The following is a 25117-nucleotide window of genomic DNA, read 5'->3' as shown; positions in this document are numbered from 1 at the left end:
GAGTAAAACTGACTTTTCCTTTTGAATAATATTTTCACTGTTAAATAAAAAAAAAATTATTATCAACCAGTTTTCCATATGCACACTCCACGTGTGAATTCAAAGAATATATCTGATGATAAAGATAAGAAAAGTTTTACCCTTGCAGCAGTCACAGGCATCTCTGGAAAGAGCCTGATGGTCTTTGCAGCTGTGTCTCAGCTGCACAGTTCTTGCCCCACCTGGTTTCTGAAGGGATCCAGGGACAAGGTGGGAGGAGGGTGGGAAATAAGTGCATATGTGGACTGTACTTCTTGAGGAAGAGAGTTGCTGGTAATGTCTCCTTCCATCTTTAAGCTGTAGCTCAGCTTGCAGTTACATGTAGGTGAATGGAAGGGAACTCCAGCCAGCAACGAGTGCACCTTCATATTTACATGTGTGTAAGTCTTGGAGATGTCAATGAAACAGCTGGTGCAGGAATCCTCTAGTAAATGTTAATGGCATGCTTGAACTGCACGGTATAGCACCAGGCACAGGTGTGCTAAAATGTCTGGCTACCAGTGTGACAACAGTCCAGGAAAGACACATTTCCCATCAATTCCCTTTATTCTACATAAGGCCTAGGGGACAGTGCATGCTGCCTGGAAGTGCAAGTGCATGGAAGCTTGCTGTGCTCATTCTGATGGGCAGCACATTGAAAGAACTAATATATCAGACTTGGTAACAGAATGTGGTGTTGTCAGTACAAAAAGAAAGATTCCTCTTGACATTGGCAGTAAAAAAAAAAAAAATCTCAACCTCAGAGGTAGCAGCTTGGAGGAAAAAAAGCCAGAACAACCAACTGAAATGATAGGTAAATTGGTTTCCTAGTTAAGGTGGATCCTGGCTGCAACATGGCTGAGAAGCCTCAGCTGCTTGGGGTGTCATAGTCTCTGAAAGAACATTGCTCTGTGCCATGAGGTCCAGCTGTTAGCACAAAGAGATGACTATCAGGAAATGCAGACTTATCTATAGCAAAGAAGAGTCCAAAAGAGCCTTTAATAACAAATTCTAGTCTAACTGAGGGACTAGGCACTCAGCTAGCCCTTTCAGTGATTTGAGGAAAGCTGCATATAAAACACATTAATTTCCTGAATTAACTGGGCAGAGAATGAGATGCTCATGTAAGCTGTTGGGGGGAGCAGAGAGGCAAGTCACACTCTCTGCTTTGACTCCTGCAATGAGACCTCAGTCATGCATGGACAGGTTTTGAAGAGTGAACTCATTCTCAGGTGTAGAGGAGATGATTGAGAGGGGACATTATAAATGTCTACAGGTATCTGAAGGGAGGATATCAAAATAATATTTCCAAGCTTTTCTCAGTGGTGCCAAGCAATAAGAATGGGCAGAAACTGAAGGAAGAACAAGGAAGAACTCCTTTACAGTGTGAGTGAGCACTGGAACAGATTGCTCAGAGAAGCTGTGGCATCTCCTTCCCTGGGGATGTTCAAGAATCATCTGGATACACTCCTATGCAGTGTGCTCTGGGCTCACCCTGCTTTAGTAGGGAGGTTGGACCAGATGACCCAGTGTGGTCTCTTCCAACCTGACCTGCTCTGTGACTGTGGAGTGAATAAGAGCAGATAACACAAAATGCTTAGACTGTGGCTCCTGGTTGCACCTGTAGGAGTGCTAGCAGGGAGATGATGTTAGAGGTGGGGAAACATTTTCTGGAGGATGTTGTTTGATGTTAAAACCCGTAACAACAATTGGAGTGATGAGGAAGTCTAAACTGTTGCTAAGACTTGTGGTACTGGGGTTCATCCCAAAGAAACCAGTCAGTCTGAGTTAAATCACAAAATCTAGAAACAGATTGCTCAGAGAAGTTGTGGATGCCTTATCCCTGGAAGTGTGTTTGAGGCCAACTTGGATGGGATCCTGAGGTCCCTGGTCTAGTGAAAGATATTCTTGCCCATGAAAAGGGGCTGTAACTAGATCTTTAAAGTCTCTTCCAATCCAAATTATTCCATAATTCAATTCTATTTTATTATTCTGTTGGACTGGGTCCAAAGGAAAAGACCATAGTAATTTCTTATTACTTCCACTTGTTAATCAAGTTCCTTGAACTTGTTCAACTGAACTGCAACTCTGGATAATGGTGTCAGTGATGTAGACAGAGGCTGCACAGGGTTCCAAGCCTTAAGGTTTGACAACGGAAAAGAGTTTTGTGGGTGACCAGATTGAAGCAGTTGAGCAGGTGGGAGCAAAGAGTTTATCAGGGCCTTCTGCTCACTCACATGGCTCAGCACAGAAGGACAGGACATTGTAGCCAGTTCAGACCTGAGACAAAGCCAGAGAGATGAAGCCACGCTGACATCTCCTCACATGTCAGTCTTTGCCTTCAGCCCATTCCAAAGAACTGCACTTCCTTCAAAGAGTGATATCCTTAGGATAACCATTCCTGAACACAGAAATAGGGTAAGGAGGGTCAGGGGTATCATAGTTGTGGTGGCAACATACAGCTAGTAACACTGGGGGTGAGCAGCTGCCAATGGACAGAGAATAGATTTTAGCTTTCCATGGAGTTGGCTCAGCAGCTCAGACATAATGTTGTTGAAAACATGATTATCCAAAGACATAAACAAGGAAAGGGCCCTACAGAGAACATCAATTGGTCCATCAATTTTTTCTGGAACAAAACAGGTAGACTTGCAACACATACCTCTCTTCATTATTGCATATCAAAAACATACCTGTTTTTGTCAGCTACATTGTTTGGCTTAGTGAGAAATAGCAGGTCTTCTTTTGAACTCTGCTTCTGATATGTGGAATGGAATGGGTTAGTATCTTTCTATTGATGCAACAATTTATTTGGAATGGGTTAGTATCTTTCTATTGATGCAACACATTGAGAAAAAGCTTTTATTGGTCTGTTTTCAAGTATTTACTTAGTGGCATTTCACCTGGAGATATAATCCTGAGTAATTTACCCAATATGCAATTGATACCTAGAATTCACAGGCACAAATGAAGTAATACACTCTAAAATTTTATTAGAAAAAATTATCAGAAAATGATGATCCAGGTGTCAAAATTAAAATTATATTACCTATCTCTAGATATAAAGTCTTGCCAAATTGTCCTTCCCTCCAGCTTGCCAAGATTGACACTAAATAAACGACCTGATATTGCCTTGATATTTTAATGCTTTCATTTTCTCACTATGCTTTGTAACAGCAGGAGAATGCCAATTTTGTGTGTGTGTCTGTGTGCGTGTGCAGGCAAAATCTAGCATTGCAAATATTGTAAAAACTGGCAAAATGTAAAATGGAGGCAAATACCAAGACAAGCAAAAGCGGAAAATAGGACAGTAATTTGCAATCGTAAAGAAAAAATATGAACAAATAAATTGCATTGCTGTATGACAGATATTATAAAGACTCCTGCTGGAAAACAGCAGGAAACTCTTTCATCTGATTGGCCAGACTAAACTCAAATGAGCAGAGGATAAAAGTAATACATTTGGTTTGATTGTGTGACTCTTGAAACTCAAATAACTTTCACTAAATCTGTTATTATAGTCCTTGATTCATTATTGTTTTAATATTTACATGGGTTATAAAACCCTTAATATTTTCAAATTGGCCCACAGTCTCAGTAAAGCAAACAATGTGAAGAATTTTATCTTTATCTGCATTTGACGGAATCTCACACAAAAGAGGAAAGAAAAAATAGGCAGTCATATCAAAAGCAGAAGAAAGGAATAGATCTAAGAGAGTAAATCAGCTTCCTCTCTCATTGCCAAAAAAAGAACAAAAAGTCTCTTAAAATTGGCATTTTATCTTAAACATCAGCACTGCAACTGCAATAACATTGCAGCATCCTAAAAATTCCAGTCTAAACTTCTATGCATACTGTCTCAAAGGTAGACTTGAAGTTAATATATTCAATGCATAAGAAAACAGATTTTAACCTGTTGGCTTTTACTTCACTCTCATAAGCATTAGCAGTAAGAGTCCTTCAGGCCACATTATCTCTCCCCATGCGACTTCGCTGCCCTCAATGGGTTTTCACTGCTGTAACCAATTTATTCTATAATTAGAGTTTAATAAACAATCTCTCTGATGATGTACAGGAAGGGAAATAATTCACCCTTCCTCTCTTGCATAGACTTCTCAGTGATAACAAGACTAAAATAGAGTGGAAAACACTACTTTTGACACTAGATCAAGTACATGTAATGTGAATTTAGATAACCACTCTTAGGTATGGGGTGAACTTATTTGTATGCAGTGACTTCAAAGTAGGAAAACCACTTCAAATAAAACTACAGTACTAATAGCTATTGCTTTCCTTAACTGATGGAAGATTTTAACCAGCTAAAAACATATATTCTTTCAAAATAATTTTTAGAAACTCAGCAAAATAAACCTCTACTTTAATGCTTGTGAGATTTTTTTTTGTCTCACCATGGAGCTCCATTTTGCCACTCTGCTACTTCCCAGCTGAACATCTGGACTACTCAAATATGTGGCATGGCACAGTAACTGCTAATTATCAAAAGAAGCAGCTTGAAAACTTCCTCTGATCTTTTAAGAGAGGACTTTTTACTAAAAATACAAGCCAGAGTTTAGAAATGGGATTTATGTCAGGCTTATATGAGATTCTAGCAAGAGAATAATGTACACAGTAGAGGTCACTGATAACTTTTTTTTGGTGCATTTAATGCTAAGTGGCAAATTGCTCTGAACCAACAAATATTCACTGACTTCTCCAGGCAAAGCACTTCATACTGTCCTCTCACTAAAGCACAGTCTAACAGTCATTTTAGGAGGAGAATAAACAGTACCTCTGTAGCTTTGGATCATTTATGATCCAAACACTTGTAACCAATGCAAATATTTCTTTTGACTGCTGTGTATACACTGAAGCAGATCACTGACAAAGATGGTATAACACAAACTGTGCAAAGAAAATGTAGGTGCCTATCTAAGTACATTTAACCATGGGTACAAAATGCTTTGTGTTAAAGGGGAATTCTAGTTTGAGAGTGCAGAATGTCATGAACAATGTTTTTACTATGTGACATGAAAATTTATATATATATATATATATACACACACATACATATATATAAATAAATTATGCAGAAGATCTCCTTTTGTCACAAAAAACTTAGGCAAGGAAGCTATTGCATTCATCTTCCTGGATACAGCCTTTAATTTATAAGAAGGCTTTGTTCAATGTAGATTCTGGAGATAACAAAAAACCCACTAAGTATTTTGAAGTGTGATCTTCTGATGATAAATGAAGATGACTGAGTCCATTCTCTATGCTACAATTAGGGCTTGTCTCCAAAAATATGACCGTGAATCAGCCTTCACACTTAGAATATTTGTTTCCATCTCATTTGTTTCCAGGGTTTCTCTTCAATTTAAAAAGCCTTGATGTCTTTTAAATAGAGAAGAAACAAAGGACTGCATGTTTTGAAGATTTGAAATAAACTGGAGGAATTCCTTGACATGTTTTCTCATATATTTCACATTCCCAATGCTTTTAATATGAAATGGTTTATAAGTAGAGCAGATTTGGAATGTTAATCATGAGCATATATATCAGGGTGTGCAAAAGAGCAAGGAAAATCCTGGAAAATATCTTAGCAACAACCTTGTTCTGATTTACTGCTTATTTTACTCTTGACAATCTCTACTCTCCATTTTAATTCACATACTTTGATTAGTCTTTTGCTGTCATGACAGAAGACAGATAGGATGTTTAGAGCTACTAGTATTACAAGAGTCTTGTTCTTTTTATATCCATATATTCTTTCAATTGCTGAATAAATTTTTAATCTCAAAATCAGTATTTTGAAATGAATCTGAATTTACAAGTCAGCATTTTTTCCCAGTGCCTATTGACATGCCTGACAATATTTGTCTTGATTTAAATATGACAGTGGAAAAAATAAAACACAAAAAAACCTCCAAAACCCCAAAGCCCCCAGCTATTTTCTGAAAAAGCTTCATTTAAAAAGCTTTTATTTTTCTGTTCAAAATCCCATCTGGGATAGAGCTAACACACCGTGAGATGGATGTGTATCTGTGCTGTTCCCTGTCTCTGCAGACAGGTTTTACAGATGTATGGTACCTCCAGTGCTTCCCCAGGAGCTCAGGCTCTCTGTGCTTGTGAATACCAACCCTACTGGCACATTCCTAGCATGCCAGGCTTTTCAAAAGGACTCCTATTCACTACATGTACTCTGCACAAATCATATATCTCAAAGCAACCCTAGGCTGGGTCCATTGAGTTTCCACTTGCAGTGGCACCGCTGGTCACTCTGCACCTTTGTTCCTCTCTGCTCCTGTATGAAGCTCTCTTGGCAAACATTCTCCCAGCAATGTGTTAAAGGAGTGGAACAGTAAAAAATGAACAAATTAGCCATCCTGATAGCAAATTAACTAATGCAAATAAATGCAAATTCAATGCATTACCCTGGCATGGCATGCTAATGAGAAAACAAGTCATTTAGTCAATCAAGGAAATATGCAAATAAAAAAGATCCTTTTCCAAGGTACTTTGACACAGAAGTCTAAAAGAAATTAAATACTGCAACTGTACTTTGAGTATACAAATTACTAGTTGTGTAGTTTGCAATAAGAACATTCTACCTTGTGGGTTTTTTTTCTGTTCAAACTTGGCAATAGCAATATAACAAAATGTATTTCCTATTCAAAAATACTGCAGAAATGTATTTTTCTCACTAATCTGATGTTTGAAGCTTAATGCTGAAAAAAACCCCAAACAACTAAAATGTGCTCAGCATACTGCTGAAAATTCAACATCATCTAATGTCAAATGGTACAACAAAGCAATTTGTATTTCTTGAAAGATAATAAACAGCTCGCCCTTCTAAAACTTGCTGTTGCAAACAACATTTGCCTTTCTCCATATGTGCATCTGAGGACCAGTGTTACAGACCAAGTGTCAGATGGCAAGCTGCTATGGAAGACCTGCTGCACCCAAGGAAACAGGTGTTTTTGTGGATAATGAGCACATATGATTAAACACAGCACGCATAAAGAAGGGTCAAGGCCGAGTGAAAAGTACTGGTTGTCATCTGTAGTAATAAATAGGATCAAGTGATGTAATCAAAATTACAGATTTAATTGCTGGAATAGCAAGACTGACCAAATCAAGACACCAACATTGATAAATACCAGCATGCACAGTTGCTGTAAAGGAGAGATAAGAAACAACACTTGATACTATTCCTTTCTGAATAGTAAATTTCAGGTTAGGAGCTAAAAGGTACCAAAGATTTCTTTGCTGCTCCTTTGAACTTTTCAGTCTTATCTCCCAAGCTCCTTCTCTGAACAATTTAGGATACACTAATTACTTTGTAAAACATTTGATAAGTAGGCATCTGACTATTTTGCCATGGTTGTTAAATTGAATTCTACTTTTCTGCATCCAAAGAATCAGAATGAAATACTTTTTTGTCAAGGAAATGGACAAACAGCTTTCTGGCAAAGCCTATTCCTTCCCATTAGTCTAATGCATTATGGAACAGCAAAATTACAGCATGCTAAAATGTTAACCTGTAAAGTTCGATCAGCAGCTGTGATAGGCTTAACCCAAACACTTTTCTGTGATTATTTTATAAAATTAATGGAAATGAAATTACCACTTTTTAAAGAAAATCACATACTTTCTTTTATATTCTTGTATATTTCTAATATACAGCCACTCACTGGGCGTTTTTACACGGATGATTACCTTCTCAAGATCTATGTTGCTATCTCCACAATACCTATGTCAAAATAAATGTCAGTTTCTCTGTAGCTAATCTAGCAAAAGTAAGTGCAAAAGTGAACCCAGTGATGCAAAAGGGGATACTCAGCAGAACAGAAGCCTAAATTTTCTTCCATTGCTGTCTCAAAGGACTTTGCATTCTTTGCAAGTTCAACTTTCCAATTTTTATTACTTCTTGGTATTTCCTAAGGGTTTGAACAAATGACCATTTCTAGCTATCTAGCACTTACCATTTAGCAGAAGGAATAGCAATCAAAATTTGCATTTGGAATTGTCTTATTTAATATGCCTGAAACAACAGAACTTGACTAAGCTTTCCACTGTCTGACACACATTTTGTCAAGTGAAATAAATATTGTGGGTTTTGATGGACAAATGGGAGAATGCTCAAAGACTGTGTTTATTAATGTTCTTTTATTACTTGCCATCTCTAATTATGCTGTATCTACAGGAGAACACTTCTTTCTCTTTTTTGGTACCTTCTTCCCAGCACAACTAAAAGGGCAAGGGTGTCTTTTTAGGTAGATACTTGAAGATTGACTGGCTTTACTAATTTTCCAAGGTCAAAAGAGAAATACAATGGAAAAAGTACAGTAAAGCATTTTAAAGCTGGTGAAATTCTATTAAAAGGACTGTTAATTCGTGGAGGGAAGGAGATGAACATGCTGTTCACCTGTAGCTCTGCAGTATAATTTTCATATCAAGTGTTAATGACAGGTAACCTCCCTAGAGATTTATTCATTCATTTTCTCCCAGATATTAGCCGAAGACTTTTCTGCACAGCCATGATGAGAATTGCAATTACCGCTAAGCAGCCAGGGGTTGTTTGTGAGATCATCAGAGCTAGTGGAGCTGAATGACTCACTCTATGCTGTTTACAGAGAGAAGACAAACAATACAGACATATATGACAGACTACCTGGATCCCTATGGAGGAGCGGCGACTCTTGAGGAACTCCTCTGCTTTAGTCACGAGGATGGCCTTGTCACTGGTGCGTATGGAGGTGCTCTGGCTCTCGGCCGCGTGGCGCTGCGCGGCCGCCGTCTCCAGGGCCAGGTTCATGGCCTTGTTGCTGTCCAGGCTGTCGGTGGAGTTGTACATGGCTCGCCCGTCCTGCGGCCACGGCGATATCCGCTGGGCCCGGCCGTCGTGGTACGCGTCCTGCGTGGACTCCGTGCTGCTCTGTGCCGTCACGGAGATCAGCGGCTTGGAAGTGGTGCGGGGGGGTACTGGCGGTGGAGTTTTCTTGTAACTTGTGTAAGTTACAGCTACGGGAAGAATTAAAAGAAAAAAAAAAATAAGCAGAAAGAAAACAAGAAATAAAAGAGGAAAGAGAGAAATCAAGATTAATCTGATGGAAACTTGACAACAGAAATTACCTTAAGATTGTGTTAGTTAAAAATTATGATGGTGTAATGTAGTGCTCTTCATCAACCTCACTGTTATTTGAAAGTGTCGCTCAGAGTCAGATGGCTATCCACAGAAACATTTTATTTCAACAAGGAAGAAGGAATGGCTGGAAATGAGAGTCCCAAATTACAGTGAAGATGAGAGTTAGTGAGGATATGTGTGTTAAGAATTGTGCTGGGTAAGAACGCTGAGGCTTCTGAGATTAAGGGATAAAGCTCATAAAAGGAATAAAGGAAGATTTTATTTCCCCCCTGTTCCTATTGTCTGAACTGTGAGCTTTGTGGTATACCACACTACTTTATGGTTTGCCACACTATAACCTCTTAAAATCCTGCCAGGTACACTGGTTGGAATTAGGCAAGGTTGGCTAATTACTTGAGCAAGAAGCATATATTTTAAAATTTTTTTCAATACCGTTAATAAATGAAAATTCAAGGCATGTTAAAAATATTCTAATATATGCAAAGCTATTAAGACTTTGATGAGCAGAGCAGTTCTGAAGCTGGTTTAACATAGATTCCGTCTTCCAGCATAAGGCTCAACAAAACATCCAATAAAACTCTACAGATGCAGAACTGTGCCAATAGTGCCTCCTTACAAAATTTTAAAAATTTCATAGACATTAATATTTAACCATTAATATCACAGAGCTGAATTTTCTAATTGTTTAAGCCCACTAAACAATTTTTCACTTTTTTTTTGGTACTAATAAGAGTATTTCTGCTGTGGAAGAGTATTTTCCCCAAAGTACATACAATCATAATTCATAAAATTAGCAACTGATAAAAAAAATGCATTGTGGTATATCTTTATTCCTGCATGGAGAAACCAAGTCCAATTCACTTCTTGTATAGTTACAGGAGTAAGCTTGCCTTCGTCTGGTGTTACTAATGGATTGACATTGCAGCAGTTACTCATGTAACCTTGGAATTGGCGTTACTTGTGTCCAAAAAAGGTTCTGTAAGAGTTCCTCCTCCCGTTACAGCAGTATGGGCTGATGAGCAATGAAGTCAGTCTCTCCAAGGCTATGTTGCAGCTATCTGGAATGAAGAGATTGGCTTAGGAATTAACACCTTGGACTGCTGAGCCTGTATCACCAGGCCAGCCTGTGTGAACAGTGAGTCTAGAGAAAGTGACTCTTAAATGCTGACTCTTGAAAATCATAAATTAAAGCAATATCATAGATAAAAGAGAGAAAGGCTGAGCTAGGAAAGAAAACTTTCATTTAAATAACATTTTGAATTACTATTGATGCCGCTCAATTCTGGTAGAGATTTTAGAGCCTTGCTCTGAGCTAAATTGCTCAAACAGAGTGGAACATGTAAAACACATGAAACATGCTCTTCAGTATCTGAGACTGTGCTTTTTTTGAAGTGCCATTTTTTTGTCCTATCACCAATCTTATCTCCTGTCAGTTTTGTCAGCAGCAATTAAGAAAAAAGAAAAAAAACTCAATATTTTTCAGATGCTTTAGGGAGTACAGAAAGTTCACAGAAGAAGGGGGAGGCTGTAAATCTTTGAAATTAAGACAGTGTCTAATGAACTCAAGTAGTGGGTCTGAGGAATGTTTCCACTAAGAGAGCTGCCATAATGCTGCTCCACTACTCTGTAAATTTGGATGCAAATGATCAACATGCTGGGAAACATTATAAATAGAGAAAATGGGGTGAAATAGGGTGAACAATATCTAGCACAGGAAGCCAATTTTACCTGTAACATAAGACAGGTTATCACTGGGATAACTACTTTACTGTTTTTACATCTGTCTTCATGTAAAAGAATAGCAGTGAAAAATGAAACATATGGTTAATGTGATAATGAAACATCCCAAGCAGGTATATCCCTACTACTTGAGCAGCAGATCACTTCTCTGTCTAATGAATATAAATGTTAAACTGCTGTTGCAGCCCTTCTTAACTGACTTAATCTTCATTTACATTTCTGAAAAAGAAAAACCCTTCCTGTGGCAAAACCAAAACAATTTCTTGCCCTTTTTTCTTCCCCCCCTTTTTTCTCCCGCTAGGATTGAATATTTTATTCTAAAAGTCTGATTATTTCAGTGGAGTGACATGATTTAAAGCCACCAGGTATTAGAGTAACTGCAGTGTTCTGGCAAGCATTTGGTCGTGAACACTAAACAGAAATTAAAAATCCCACAGATGTTCTTGGAACAAGTAGAAGAAACTCCCAGTAGACTGGAAGTTTCTGGGAAACTGGCTACATTTTTACAGTGAAATATGGCAGGAAGAAATTCAATTAATTCCTATACAGTCACAGAGATCAAATATTGAACAGGGAATGAAAAAAAATCCATCTCTACACTGTTAATGAGTTTGTATCTGGAATAACAGTTTCAGAGACAGAAATCTGGGACTAATTGGAGACTAACAAAATCAAGTAAGAGGATAGAGACCTGCATTTGAGACTCAAATCTTGCTACCAAATTCTATTTCCTTTAATAATTCCAGTGGTTCAAGTGAATTAAATGGGATAACTTGGCCTGTGTGGGTGACTTAAGAGACAGCTACATAACAGATTAGGGTCCTGTTAAAGGAGAAAGTAACCCACAGTTTACTGTTCATGCTTGGGTTTAGATCTCTAATAAATCAGTATTGCCTTAAGGTCTGAAGCATGAAACTTTATTCACTTGCAAATTGTTTCCATCAGCAATGGCATCTGGGAATAGTCCTGGTATCAACAATAACCCTTTTCTCTCATGTCTGGTTCTTGGTCCTGGCAATTGTAAATGCAACACACCATATATGGGAAGAAACATTTCCTGCTCCTAATTGAAAATGAACTTTTTATTTATCATCTGCTTCTGCTGATGGACAGGGCCTCCTGCCACCTTAGCACCATTCTCTACCCTGTACATTTTATTTGCCTTAGTAGTTATTAGTCCAAAGCAAGCATGTAAAACCTCCTCAGCACTGCTTTGTATCTTCCCCATTTTTAGTCATCATTCTGCAAACTCCAGAGCTGTGGAGGACTTTGCTGGAGGGTGGTTCTGGGCAGCAGTCCTGGGGAGCACAGCACTGGCTGAGGACAGTGCCCCACAGCTCCACAGGGCACTGGTGGCGAAAATTGCACTGGGAATGAGACTGGGATGGAGAATTCCTGTCTTCAGTGCAGACAAGCTGAGCATCAGAGGCAGCACCACAGCAGGAGGTGAGAGCCAGCATGAGGCAGGCCTGTGGAAGAGCCCCAGAGGGCAGAGCTGGCGCAGGATGGCTCCAGACAGATTTAAACTGTGCACTTGGGCAGATGCCAGAGACCTGCTCCATGTTTGGACATGTAAAACGCCAGTCCAGGATAATCTCCTGTTGTTTCTAGTGCTGCCCAAAGATTTCTGAATTCTTTAGTTTTCTGATTTCTTTAATTTTTTAGCGGTTTTAGTGTGCATATCCTGATTATTCCGGATATTTCTCTTGCTAGTCCTGCTGCTGAGCAATGAGGTTCAAGCAAAGTAAAAGCAACAGGCCTCTGCAATGCTGTTAATAAGTTTGCAAAATTTATAACTGCTCTGAAATGCAAGGAAAAATAAAGCAGATGGCACAAGACATAAATATGTCTTTTTATGAATAAACGAGAAAAAGAAACTAAAATTTTGTTTCCAGTTGTATTTAAAGGCTATCTTGATATAAAAAGCAGAATTTATTTTTTGCCTAATTTAAGGAAGTGGGAAAAATATTTTTTTAAGTTCTGAACACACATTTTGTCTCCCTCTATTAGCTTATAATCATCAATCAAAAATTACAAAAATGGTGACAAGCTGTTCTAATTCTAAACCATATGGATATTTCAGACTCCGACTTCAATCAAAGTATTAACTGCTTGGGTACTTGCCCCACTTCAACATAAATATGTGCAATTGGCTCCATTAGATTTTCCCTCAAGGAAGGGCATTTAGACAAATGGAAAATAAACAAAATGGTTCTGTGCTGCTTCATAGTGGGCCAGATTAAACAATGATGCAAATCAGGTATAAATTGTTCAATGCAGCATAACATGCATCAATTTCTCACTCTGTCAGGAAAAAGTGTAAAATATCAAATTAGTTTTGTAAGGATTGATATCCTAAGTGCCAGACCCTCACATGCACAAGATTGCCTACCAGTGCTGAGTTTGGCACAGAGGTGGCTATGAATGTGGTTCTGTAAACCACATTAATTGTTTTATGTGCTCTGTGATGCCAGGCAGGCAGCATCAGTCACAACCAGAATATCAGGCACTATGGTAATACTGCTGAGTGGCCAGGAAGATTATTCCAGCTCTGGAGAACTGGCAATTTGGTGGTTTGGATACACACAGTAGAAATACAAGGAAGATTTCCTGATCATTTATGAGCAACAGTTTAACTGATACAGCTGGAAGAAGAATATCCCTCTTAATCTACACTGTATTTGTCTAAACTTGCTAAAAGTTACTGTTGATACAGCCATAGAAATCAGTTATTCCAGCCATATTCCAGTGCCAACAAAGTTTATACTAGAAATAAAATTACTAAAATAAGTCAATTTAGACATAACTTCAGGTTAGCCATAGACCTTCACAGACACAAGGCAGTAGGAGAAATGTGATCTATTTGATGAAATAGCAGTGGCTGTGGGTGACATTCAGAACACTTTTCAAAAGGCAGCCTTTTAATAAATCACCACTTTTGGTCCATTTGCAAGATAGAATCACCTGAGGGGTTTTTACAAATCAATGTAACCATTAAGCACTTAGTCAAAATAACATTATTTAGGCTGAGATCACAAAGTTAGCTGGGTGATGAATTTACGTGAAAGCACCATCAATTAAAGGAAATGGTGGTGGCAGGAGTAAACTGGGTTTTCTTTTTTGTAGGGAGGTTTCTGCAGCAGGAGGATAATTGCTCTGCAGGGAGCTGGGAGCTGCCCTGGAGGCAGAGGGCCCAGGGGAGAAACACAGGGCAGATGCCCAGGCTGGAGCTGGATCTTCTGCTGTGCACAGGGAAAGTCAACACCAACCCTGAAATTATTTCAGAAGAGGAAAAAAGAGGCCTTCTCATAATGAAAGGTGACAACCAAATCTAACCCTGTATCAAAAGAGTACTCAGTTTATTGAAGAGTCTTTGGTGTACACTGTTTTAGCCAAAGGTTTTGGAAGTCCCAGCTAACATGACTGTCCCTGAAATGCCCTGAAATCTCTTCACTGTTCTCCATCATGGTCATTAGAAATTCTGAGTTACTCCTAAAAAAACCCCGTACATATGGATGCCTAACAGTTACTTCTCAAAACACAGAATGATGATCATTAAAAGAACATTAAGAAATCAAAGGGGACTTTTGAGAAAAAAAATCACAAACACTAAAAGAATTTATTTCTCACAAAAAGAATTAATTATTTGATGATTTTTCTAATAAGGCATGGATGTCAAAAATAAAAATACAAGTCCCCATTTAAAAGAGAGGGTGTTGGGACACATCTTTTTATATATGCCTTTTTTATCTTCCATCTACATCAGTCTCTCCAAATATCATTAAAAGCAAACTGTAGTATCAAACAGGCCAGTTTAATTGTACAAAATAATCTGCTTTCCTTAGTCAAATTCTGAAATGTTAGTAAGGTGTTTCCTTCTTGAATCAGTTATATCTTTAAAGTTCAGTGATAACAAAAAGATTTCAAAATGCTTTGTTTTAACATGTGTAGCCTCTGGTATTTAATTAAGAAAAACAGATCTGTTACAATGATGAGGAAAAGGTTGAATAAGACTGTTTGGATCCAAGTAAATCAGTAAATCAGTCTGTTTGGATCCAAGCTTTCCATTTTCAATGTGTGCCCTCAGTGAAGACTTTAAAACCTACGCTGCTGATTGGAGTCTCTTCTTTCTGCTTTCAGTGCTGAAGCAGGATGTACCCAGGCAGGACAGAAAAGAGTGATTTGCTCCATTACCTGACCCTAGACAGGCGCCTGAATGTAAATCAAGTTCTTCAGAGGGCTCCTCTAACACACCCACTTGTGCTTAAATTGAAATACTGTCTGTGTGTGGGTGTAGGGCAGGCGAGGGAACCATGTCCCATACAGTCCAGGCTTCTCCAGCTCTTTCCTTTGCTGCTCCCTGGAAAGGTCCACGCCTTTGCTTGCTGCTCTGGTGGTGAAAGATCCTGTAATTTCTGAGGGCTTTCTATATTCAAGAATTTCTCCATTTTAGAGGTTATTGAGAGTGAGTTTTTTTATTGTAAGAACATTCAAACCTTGCAAAAGTAGTCATTAAAACTTACCACTGTCATACTGTGATTCAAATTCAAGAGATAATTTTGGTTTTAATTAAATTAACTCCTTTAATTAAATTCTGAATAAATTTCTCTCTAACGTAATCAGAGAGATGCTTTAGTTGTTAACCTATCTTTCTGCTTCTGCTTCTTCCCTTTTCTCATTCAGGCTTCCATGATTAATTCCCAGCCAGTAAAGAGACCAGAGAGCTTCTCATTAGAGAGACAGTCTTGAGTTTGTGTATCTGTAAAAGGACCCTGTTTTTTCCTTTTGAGATTAAACACTAAGAAAATGTGATATATATATCTCACTGATATATATATATATATATATAAGATATAAAAATATCACAGTGATAGTTTTATGAGATTTTTTCCTTAAAGACTGCTCACACCCAGACAATTTTTATCAGCATAGTTTATATGATGGGCTGCACTTTATTTAAACCTGAAATCATTGTCTGGGTAGTATGCATCTATAACTTTGCAACCTTTTTTCCTGTTGGATCATTTTACATATCTTGTGATTAAGTAAACCTGGATATTTGTTACACCCTAAAGTCAGATGTTAATTGGTAGTCTCATGTTGGCATAGTCTGTGGGGGCAAAATGTTGCATTTATCCTGGGCCAGTATTTTAAGTAGGGTCTTTTAATAACAGCGAATTACATCAGAACTTCAAGACAGTTTTTGGGAACTATACATGGGAATCCATCTCACCTCACATCAGTTGCTGATAAAAACCCAGTCATCCAGGTCCAAGTTAGCTGTCCAATCACTTTTAGAATTACTGTGAGAAAAATAAGCAATTCTGGGGGCAATTCTTGCCCATTTTAGATGCTTATTTTACCAGGAAATGAATCATCCTATGCTTTTCTCTGTCAACCATAAAGACAATCAAGGACAACCAGCTCAAATTAGGACAGCTAATTTTGACAGTTACCATCACTGGCAGTGTTCAAGAAACAAGTGGGCCTGGCACTTGATTTAGTTGACATGGTGGTGTTCAAAGGTTGCACTTGATGACCTGGAGGTTTTATCCAGCCTTAATGATTCTATGGTGCTGTGAAATACCTAAAGGGATGAGAAAAGCTCCAGCCAAAAGCTCAGTTCCTGGGACACACTGGTTTGCACTGGGATATAACCTCTCCTGTCTTTTGTAACCAGTGTTCATTGGAAAGGTGGGAGCTTCATCTCCTCTGCTCCACATCCCTGGGAGCTGGATGGTGAAGCAAATGTGAATGGAATTGCCCTGCAGCAATGACTGAAACCTTGACCCCTTCTGCTGAAGCTACTACATAGCAGCCAGTACCAGCTTTGCCCAAGGTATCTTTTTTAACTCCAGACAGGCATGAAAAGCAAACCGTCTGTATTTCTGTAATTTTTTAAAATAAATTACCACTTTGAAGCAGTAGATTAGACCATGCTGTTAATCCCATTGAAAATGTTGATATTGAAGTCAGTGGAAGCAGTCCAATTCATACCATCTCAGGATCTGGACCATTATATTAACATATTATTGACACAGACAAGAATTGTGCTGCCTATATACAATTTTTAAAAAAGTTTTTCAAAAGAGCTCATCACTGAGACATTGCTGCCAAATAAATTGCATATTAAAAAACCTATTTTTTAAAGCAGCATCTGTCTTTGACATCTCTCTGATAAACAGAATCTGTGCAGCACTTTAAAAAACTACTGAAATCATTAATATGACGCATAACCTCAATTAAAAATTACTGTGGTAAGGCAAAATTACTGGATTTTTTTTTTTTTTTAATCTGTGTGTGCAACCGGTCAGCCTCGATATTCAGAGTAGATCCTTTTAGTTCTGTACATCTATCTGATTTTGTACAGGAAACTAGCAATTAAGAGGAAATGTTACCACTAAATTTGGAAAAAGCTGGAGCCACTACAGTCTCCCTGGAGAAGAAATGTATAAAAGCAATTACTCTAATAAAATAATTCTGCACACAAGATGTTACCTCCATATTGAGAAAACTTAGGTCTGTAGGCAGCTCCATGTTACATAAATGATAAATATGTTTTGACAGTGTAATTAATGTTAGTCTCAAAACAGAAATGCAAATCAAACAAGACATCAAGATCAAAAAGTGTAGGCCTTTGCTAAAATTAACAGAGATGTGGGCAACACAAACCTCATAGATTTCTGATGGACTGCTTACAAAGGGTTCTTATTTTAGATCAGTTAATTAGTAAGAAATTATAGCCTAACCAGTATCCTGTAGATGACATGGCAAAGTGCTGACAGCTGTACTGCTCTTCTAAACAGTTCCTATGTGCCTCTAAATTACTGAAGTTGCATTAAAAAACAGCATCTCAGTTTTTCAATTACAGGAAGGAAAAAATGTCCCTTTAACTATATTTCATTTCCAAAATATATATGTGTGGCTTTTCAGGAATACAGATTGCATTTGTCACATTGTCAACACAGAAAGAGACAAAGAAAAGAAAGTTCCAAACACGAAGAATCACTATTCTTGTGCTACTCTTTTCACATTGAAATAAAAAAAAAAAAAAAAGAAAATGTTTTCCAGTAAAATTTCTTCTCAAACTCCCATGTACCCTTCTCACTCAGTTAAATTAATTTCCATCAGCTTCATAAACCCCCTCATGAATATATTATGTAGGCTTATAATTGGTTTTGTTTTTTCTATTTTCTATTCTCTTTCTTACAGTAACTATGTGTCGCTTGTCATTGTATTTAATTTACAGTAAGGAATTTTAAGAAAAGTAGGATGAGAAAAAAAATTAGCTTACTTACCCTTAAGGAAATGTTGCATAATTTTATCACTATATTATGATAATCTGACATTAAGGAACATAAGTGATTACTAAATATTTTAAACAAATGCAATTTAGTACCTTTAAACAATTAATTTAATCCACAGAGATTGCAAGTCTGGACACAAACTCAGAGTGCACTTTTTTGTCAAATCCAATAACCATTTTAACCAAGAAGCAGATGGAGTAAATATGAATGTCAAAACCAGTGTTAAAACCAGTTGAAACTAAAACAGCTAATTGCAGGCACCCATCCCTGTATTTAGGTGTAGAAAATGATGCTGTTGTGTTTTATCTCTCAGATTTTAGGTTCTCTCAGTTATCCTTGTTTTCAGTGGGACCCAAGTTTAATCTTAGTTTTCATCCTATAATGCAATTTGAATAGGTTTAACTTTTGCCTCAGATTAATGACAGTTAGCTAGCTATGCAATGCTATTATTGTAGACTATTTTAATAGACAACAGAGAGAAACAGGGATGTCCAGAGGACCACTTCTGTCATAGAGGATACAAGTTATAAAGAACATAGATATCCACTGGCTATAATAGGGAATTAAAATGATTGCCTTTGAAACATACATTTTAGATATATGTATCACATGAGATGAAATTTTATGACTGAAATTTGTATAATTTCTTAGACTAGGGGAAGGAGACAGAGTGTGGAAATACATGTTTTTTCTGGACACAGAAATGTCCAAAAAGGTAAAGAAATGCATATAAAATTCATGACTCATTGATGTGTCCTTGATAGGCTGTTCTCATTCTCAGAAAGCCAAGTGATAGGTTCCTCACTTCAAGCTATCTTCCAGAACCCTGGGTGTCCCCTAGTTGCCCTCGAGGAGTAGCAGTGTGCTGTTGGGATTGCTCTGGCATTTGTGGTGCATATTTCAATGGACTAAGTACTGAGACTGAACCTTGGCCTTACAGCAAGTAAGACTTTGTCAAGACTAATCAAAGTGCTATTCATTGACAATAAAACACCTCAGTGTAGCTTGAGGTTTGTTGATTCTGTGTTGGTGCACAATAGGATGCATACACTGTACTCAGTCTGAGTCAAACTCACCAAAACATGGGTACCAAAGCCTTCCTCCCAACAGTTTCTTGCCTAGGTCCTGTACAGATGTCTCAAATGGTACCAGTCAATTGTCTCTGAACTAATCAGTTTGTTGTCATGGGAACTTAGACAGCTACATTGCACAAAAGCATCTATGTTTAGTTGACTTGACCTGGAGTTTAACCCAACACAATTCAACTAACCTGTCTGGTCAAAGGCTAATTCTGTCAGGTTATGCCCTAGGAATGTCACCAATTTTGGTGTCTTTATTTACTCTGATGCTTTGGAAAATACCCTTTCCAGGATGTTTTGAGTATCAGGTTTATCAGTTGTCTGTCTAGGGTAGATCTGAGTCTGAGTAAGTTCCCTGATGCAGAAATGGATCCAATGATGTTTGTCTAGCTAGCACAGCAAGGAATGTAGTTCCAGTGCACATATCATCATTATGGCTCCTGACACATACACATACAACAAAACCCAGGACTGAGCACATGCAGAGCTTCTGAAAAGACTCCTTGGAGGTTATTTTCTTTCCCAGGAGGAGAAGTACAGGGAGGGTCCTTCCTTCTTTTTCCCTGCAAGGAAGCACAATGAACGGGTGCTTCCAGGGTCGCCAGCCCTGTGTGCTTCCCTCAGCTGCACACACAAAGCCCTCTGGCAACCTCAGGGTAAATAGCTGGGATGAGATTTACATCTGCCACTGTCAGCTTCTACCACATCAGGAAGGGTTAAAACTGAGCAGTGAATCACCTTCCTTGCATGTTACATTTTTCTGATAAATTCTACTTCTTTTTTAACCATATAATGCCATAAAGAAAACATAGCTGAGAAAACTCTTTGAACAGAACAGCTTTGAAGCCAAATTTTGGCAGGGGAGGCAGCATAGGTGTCATTTTTAATAAAAAAAGAACCAGATGTCTGGCAAATCCAGTGGGTATGGAGGAATTTTGTCAAGCACAGAACAGCAGGAGCAAGAGAGAAACAATTATTACACATTTTAAAACTAACTGTAGAGGGAAGGCAGTGACTTCATTTTTATCTTTGACTCTGAAGATAATCTGTACCAGGGAGAATGAAAATTATGAAAAGCTCCTGGCTACTGCTCCAACTGCTTTCATGCCTCATCAGCTTGAGGAGGCCAGGCAGCCCTGATTAGCACAGCCTTACTCCATCTCCAGGAATCCCAGAGTTGTGAACAGCTGTGACAGCTCCTTGGCCCTCTTGTCAAAGTCCTTGAACCAAAGTGTTTGTGTCACCTTCATCCTAATGACTTTCTACCATGTAGAGCTGCTCTCGAACAGCAGTGTCAGCATAGCAGCAAAACTTCAATATGTAAAAAAAATTAAAGACTAATTATGCTCTCCAGATACACCCAGAGCAATGAAAATTATGTGTGTGTATTCAAGTGTAGAACTGGGCTCATCATTTGTTAGGATAAGATTTATTTTCACAGTATAGGAACACAATTTGGCACAGCATCAAAGGATTAACTCAGGATGCCCAAATGCTCCAAGAGATAGATGGTGCTTCCTGCAGAGAGTTAGAGTGTCAGATAATTCCATAGATCCCCAGCAGTAATTAAGGAAAGTCAACATACTAAATTATGATTGATAACACAGCCTTCTATATCTTATTTGAACTCAATGCTTTGTGTTTTTAAACATATCTGTTGTGGATTCCACTGCTAGCAATGGGTACCAGTAAAATCCTCTCAGACTGAGCGTTTATTTCCATAGAAAGAACAGAAACTGTGGAGATGCTACTTCATGCATAAGTTTTCCCCCATTTGGCTGGGTTGTCCTAGCCATAGTGCATCAGATTAAGAAGATCCAAACAGCCACCTGGATGAAATGTCTCATACTTGAGGAATTGAAAGAAAATCTCACATCTATTACTCATAAATGATTTTTCTTTTAAGAACCGAAGAGCATTTCCCCCTCATTTTTTATATTTATATAAATTTATAAAATTCCTTCTGAGTTTTTTCTTTCCCAAGCTCAGAAGTGCTGATGCTTATGTTTTTCTCATGGGAGGGGTGTCATATGTACTAGCTCCATGTGTGTAGCTCCACTCTCCTTATATGTGGCAAAAAAAACTGAAAAACCAGTAAAACCTTAAAACAATAACTAATCTTATTAGTGTTCAGATAGCAACCAGTGAATCAGTCCTTTTAGGGTTTGGAGGGGTAGCCATGCTATGGAGCAATACAATTTCTTCGTGAAATATCATATTCTCATTCATTTATTTTTGTAAGTAATGATTATGCAATCAGTTCACTGACCATGAGAGTTTTGTGGCTAAATATCAAACATGGGCTGTAAAAATTCACATTACATAGCCCTTTATTTGAAAATGGAAAGCTGAAAATAGCTTGAAGTCCAGAGAAGGGAAACCTGCAATTCCTCAGGCATCCTGAGCAATTGTAGGAGTTCTAATTGAAAACTTCCTCATCCAATGTGACCTTGCTTGAATTAATTGGTTTTGAAATTAGTGCTGAATAGTTCTGTAAATGTGGAATTCTCTGAAGTTTACTCATTGCCAAACAGAGTCCAGCTGACTGCTAAAAGTAAACTGGCCCAAAGAGTTTTCAAAAATTAAAATGACCCAAAGTCACTTCATCTTCCTCAGTGAAGTCTTTAGCAAGCATGAGCTGAGTTGATCTACCTACTATGAATCAGAAAAAAGGAGGTGCATGCACAACTGAGAGAATAATTAGGATTGGAAGAATCTGACAGATTGCATTATGCTACATTTTCTAGAAGAATTAAAAAAATTTTTGCAGCATACTGACAACTTAGGGCTAGTAACTCTGTTCCCTAAATTCAGCAATGCTTTATGCTAAATTTCTCTCAAGATTACCACAAAATCCCTCAAGTGGGAGAAATTACTTTGGACTGACATTTAACATAGGAGAGAAATCCAGGATGCCTTTATGTACCCTGACCAAGTCCCCATTGTGCTGAAGTCCATAGCTAGGTGGATTTTTTATCATTAATCCATTCATTTATCATTAATGCAGTAAAAAAATACTGTTATAGCCAAAAAACCTGGGTTAGAGGAACATGTGGAGTAGTTTTAAGGAACTGAAAATTATCCTCTCTTTTATTCATCAGACTGAAAACCAAAGAATTTAACAGAGTCCACTCAGTCCATGCTTGTTGCTGGAGAAGGATTTCATGCATCTGATTGAGTCACATATTTAGCATTTGTGGCTAGCTGCTTCAATTTGAATATAAAAGCAGTATACACTGAGAAGTTATTCCACCTGATGAGTAAATATCCTGAGCACTGTCCAGAGGAATCCAGAGAGAATGGTTCTCTCAATAAAGATGTGTTTTATTCATTTTATACAATGTATATAATGTCATCATTGTATAAGAGAACATAAGAACATAAGTGTGCCTCCAAATCTGAAGAGATGATAAATTGGTGTTCAAGTTGGCCAGAAGTGCAGAAGTGCAAGTACCAAGTTACTCTCTCTCTGTCTCAGGAAAGGGATTTTAGCATGTTCTGCTTCACAAGAGACCATGCTAATTGCTGCCTCCATTACCACTGCAACTCAATGTTTCAGCATTCACAGTAAAACCAAACTAAAAAAAAAAACCTGTGAGGAAACATCCTGAAATAATCTATAACACAAGGAGTGATTAATACAAAGGACTCTCTCTACATAAAGAACTTGTAGCAAAAGTAAGTTGACCTTCTCAGACCAAGGGGGAATGAGGGAGTGATTAATACCTTCCAGATGTCCTTGTTGGTTATGTTCTCATAGTACAGTCTGGTGCTGTACCACAGACTCTGAAGCACTTTTCAGTGAGGGAAGCCAGGTGTTGCAGGTGGGATAAGGTGTGACTGCTCTCCATTTCCCAGCAGGACTCTCCAGCCGGGGCTGGCTCTGGCTCAGCTGGAGCTGGCACAGCCCCAGCGCCTCCAGCAGCCTGTGCCTCCCCCAGCCCTGTGCCACACTCCCTCCCTGCGCCTGCTGAGCTGACAGGGGCATGATGTGCTTCGACAACAGGGAACCAGCCTGGTGCTACCTGGAAAGTGACCCAGCTTTTATGAGCTCTTCCTGAAAAGTGAAACATTGCTTGCAGGAGTGGCAGAGCTGTAAGTCTGTAGCACTTAGGATGACTGCTGCACTCAGTGACTTCCCATTCAGGAAATTACATGTTGTCTGTGATGGAGGAGCGAGGTGGGAGGCAGCAGCGGCTGGAGCTGCATTTTCTCAGCTGTGCATCTGACAGCTGTGGCTGGATACGGTTCAGAGACACAAAGCATATGCTGCCATTCAGGGCTTTTAACATCAAGTATCTTTTACTGGGTTCATTATCTCCTCACAAAATGAAACGTGATGGCTGGAAATGCCCTAACCTCAATGAAAGAGGAGTCTCAGCAGGGCTCACACAGAGGCCAGGTCTAGCTTACCATAGGCCAGCAATGCTGGCTGTCTGCTTTGCACTGCCACTTGTCTCATTCATTTACACCTGGGGCAGCAGGGAGTGCCCTAGGCCATGTGACAATCTCCCTCAGAGGGGGAGAAGACTGGTTCCACAAATAATTAAACCACATGGATCCACGCACAAGTTGTGTGTTATTTAATACCAATGTTTCTCTGTAAAGTTGTATGCTGTTAAGAGCCCGATACTGGTAGCACTTTTTCCATCTATTAGAAAATCCTATTAGCATAGTCCATTAATAATGTCCCGCATAATATTCACTATCGTTGCAACCTCCTGAAAGCTGCAAATGCGTCTAGGAATATTTTAGGAAAATGCATGCTGTAAATATATATTCTACTTTTTACAATTACTTTTGTAATTGAATTCATAGAGAATTTTAGTTTAGGTTTACATTTTTAGTTACAAGAATTAATTTTTAGCTAAGCCTATGTGCTACGAATAAATTGCTTTATGACAATGATAAGGGGCAGTCATGACCTATATAACTAAAATTGAATGGAATAATTAAATTGAAATGACTGTTAATTTTCTAAAAAACTCCTTTAGTTTCTTTGCCAAAAAGAATTTGTCACATCAGAAGCAAAAAAGAACTTAATGTAATTTTCTTAAGAAATAAAAGACTGAATTAGAAATAAAAAGCTGATGTGAAAGTCTGATCTTTCTGACATTTATTTGAATGTCAAATGTCTGCCAACACCGCCAACACCATTTTCACATTTCAGGCAATGGCTTCTTTTAAAATTTTCAAAAAGGGATGAAGAAGTCAGATTTTTGTAAAAATTATAGTAAGGATAAGAAATGCAGTATTTCCCTCCAAAGTGACAAGGACTGAAGAGAGAAAAATGGAAGCATTACACCTAGGATTTTAAAAACAAGAACTTTTTTGGCAACTGAAATTTCCCTTCAAAGTGAATCTCATAATCCTTACTCTTCTTTTATACTAGATTATTCTTTCTGATTTGCATATTTACCTTATATAGAAATTGTTGACAAATTTGCTCAGTGGCACAGAGATGACATTTTAATTACAGAATCACACTCAGAACTGCATACAGTCCATAAGACTGGAAATAATTTTGGAACAGGAAAACATCTCAAGTCGTCTTTTTTTCCCCAGATTGTCAATATCACCTCACCACAAAAAATAAAAAGGATTACATTGTGAGCAAGAAAATCTATCTGATGAATAATTTCTGAGATGAGGGAGAAATTAGGACTGAAATGAAGGATAAAATTTTCAAAACCACAGTATTTAACCAGCAGAATACTAATCAATGCACAACCTGTCTCATAAGCATGAAAAAACACTGTGATGCAAACACACTTACTACCTAATCTTGTATTTTCTCAAATATATTTTATTATTCAGCTTTTTCACTC

At 38.1% G+C, this 25117-nt stretch overlaps 1 protein-coding gene across 17 annotated transcripts in view; it reads right to left on the bottom strand.

Annotated features, from left to right (window-relative positions):
- DLGAP2 (DLG associated protein 2) overlaps nt 1–25117 on the bottom strand; it is a 454795-nt gene that overhangs the window by 21561 nt on the left and 408117 nt on the right. For all 17 annotated transcript variants that reach the window (XM_058021030.1, XM_058021031.1, XM_058021033.1 and 14 more), the window contains one exon: nt 8690–9039. In XM_058021030.1, the coding sequence (XP_057877013.1) occupies nt 8690–9039 (350 nt within the window). The remainder of the gene's footprint in view (nt 1–8689; nt 9040–25117) is intronic.

Source organism: Melospiza georgiana, chromosome 3 (assembly GCF_028018845.1).
Source record: "Melospiza georgiana isolate bMelGeo1 chromosome 3, bMelGeo1.pri, whole genome shotgun sequence".
NCBI classification, from domain to species: Eukaryota; Metazoa; Chordata; class Aves; order Passeriformes; family Passerellidae; genus Melospiza; species Melospiza georgiana.
The sequence above is the reverse complement of the archived record's forward strand: the minus strand, read 5'-3'. Positions and strand labels throughout refer to the sequence as shown.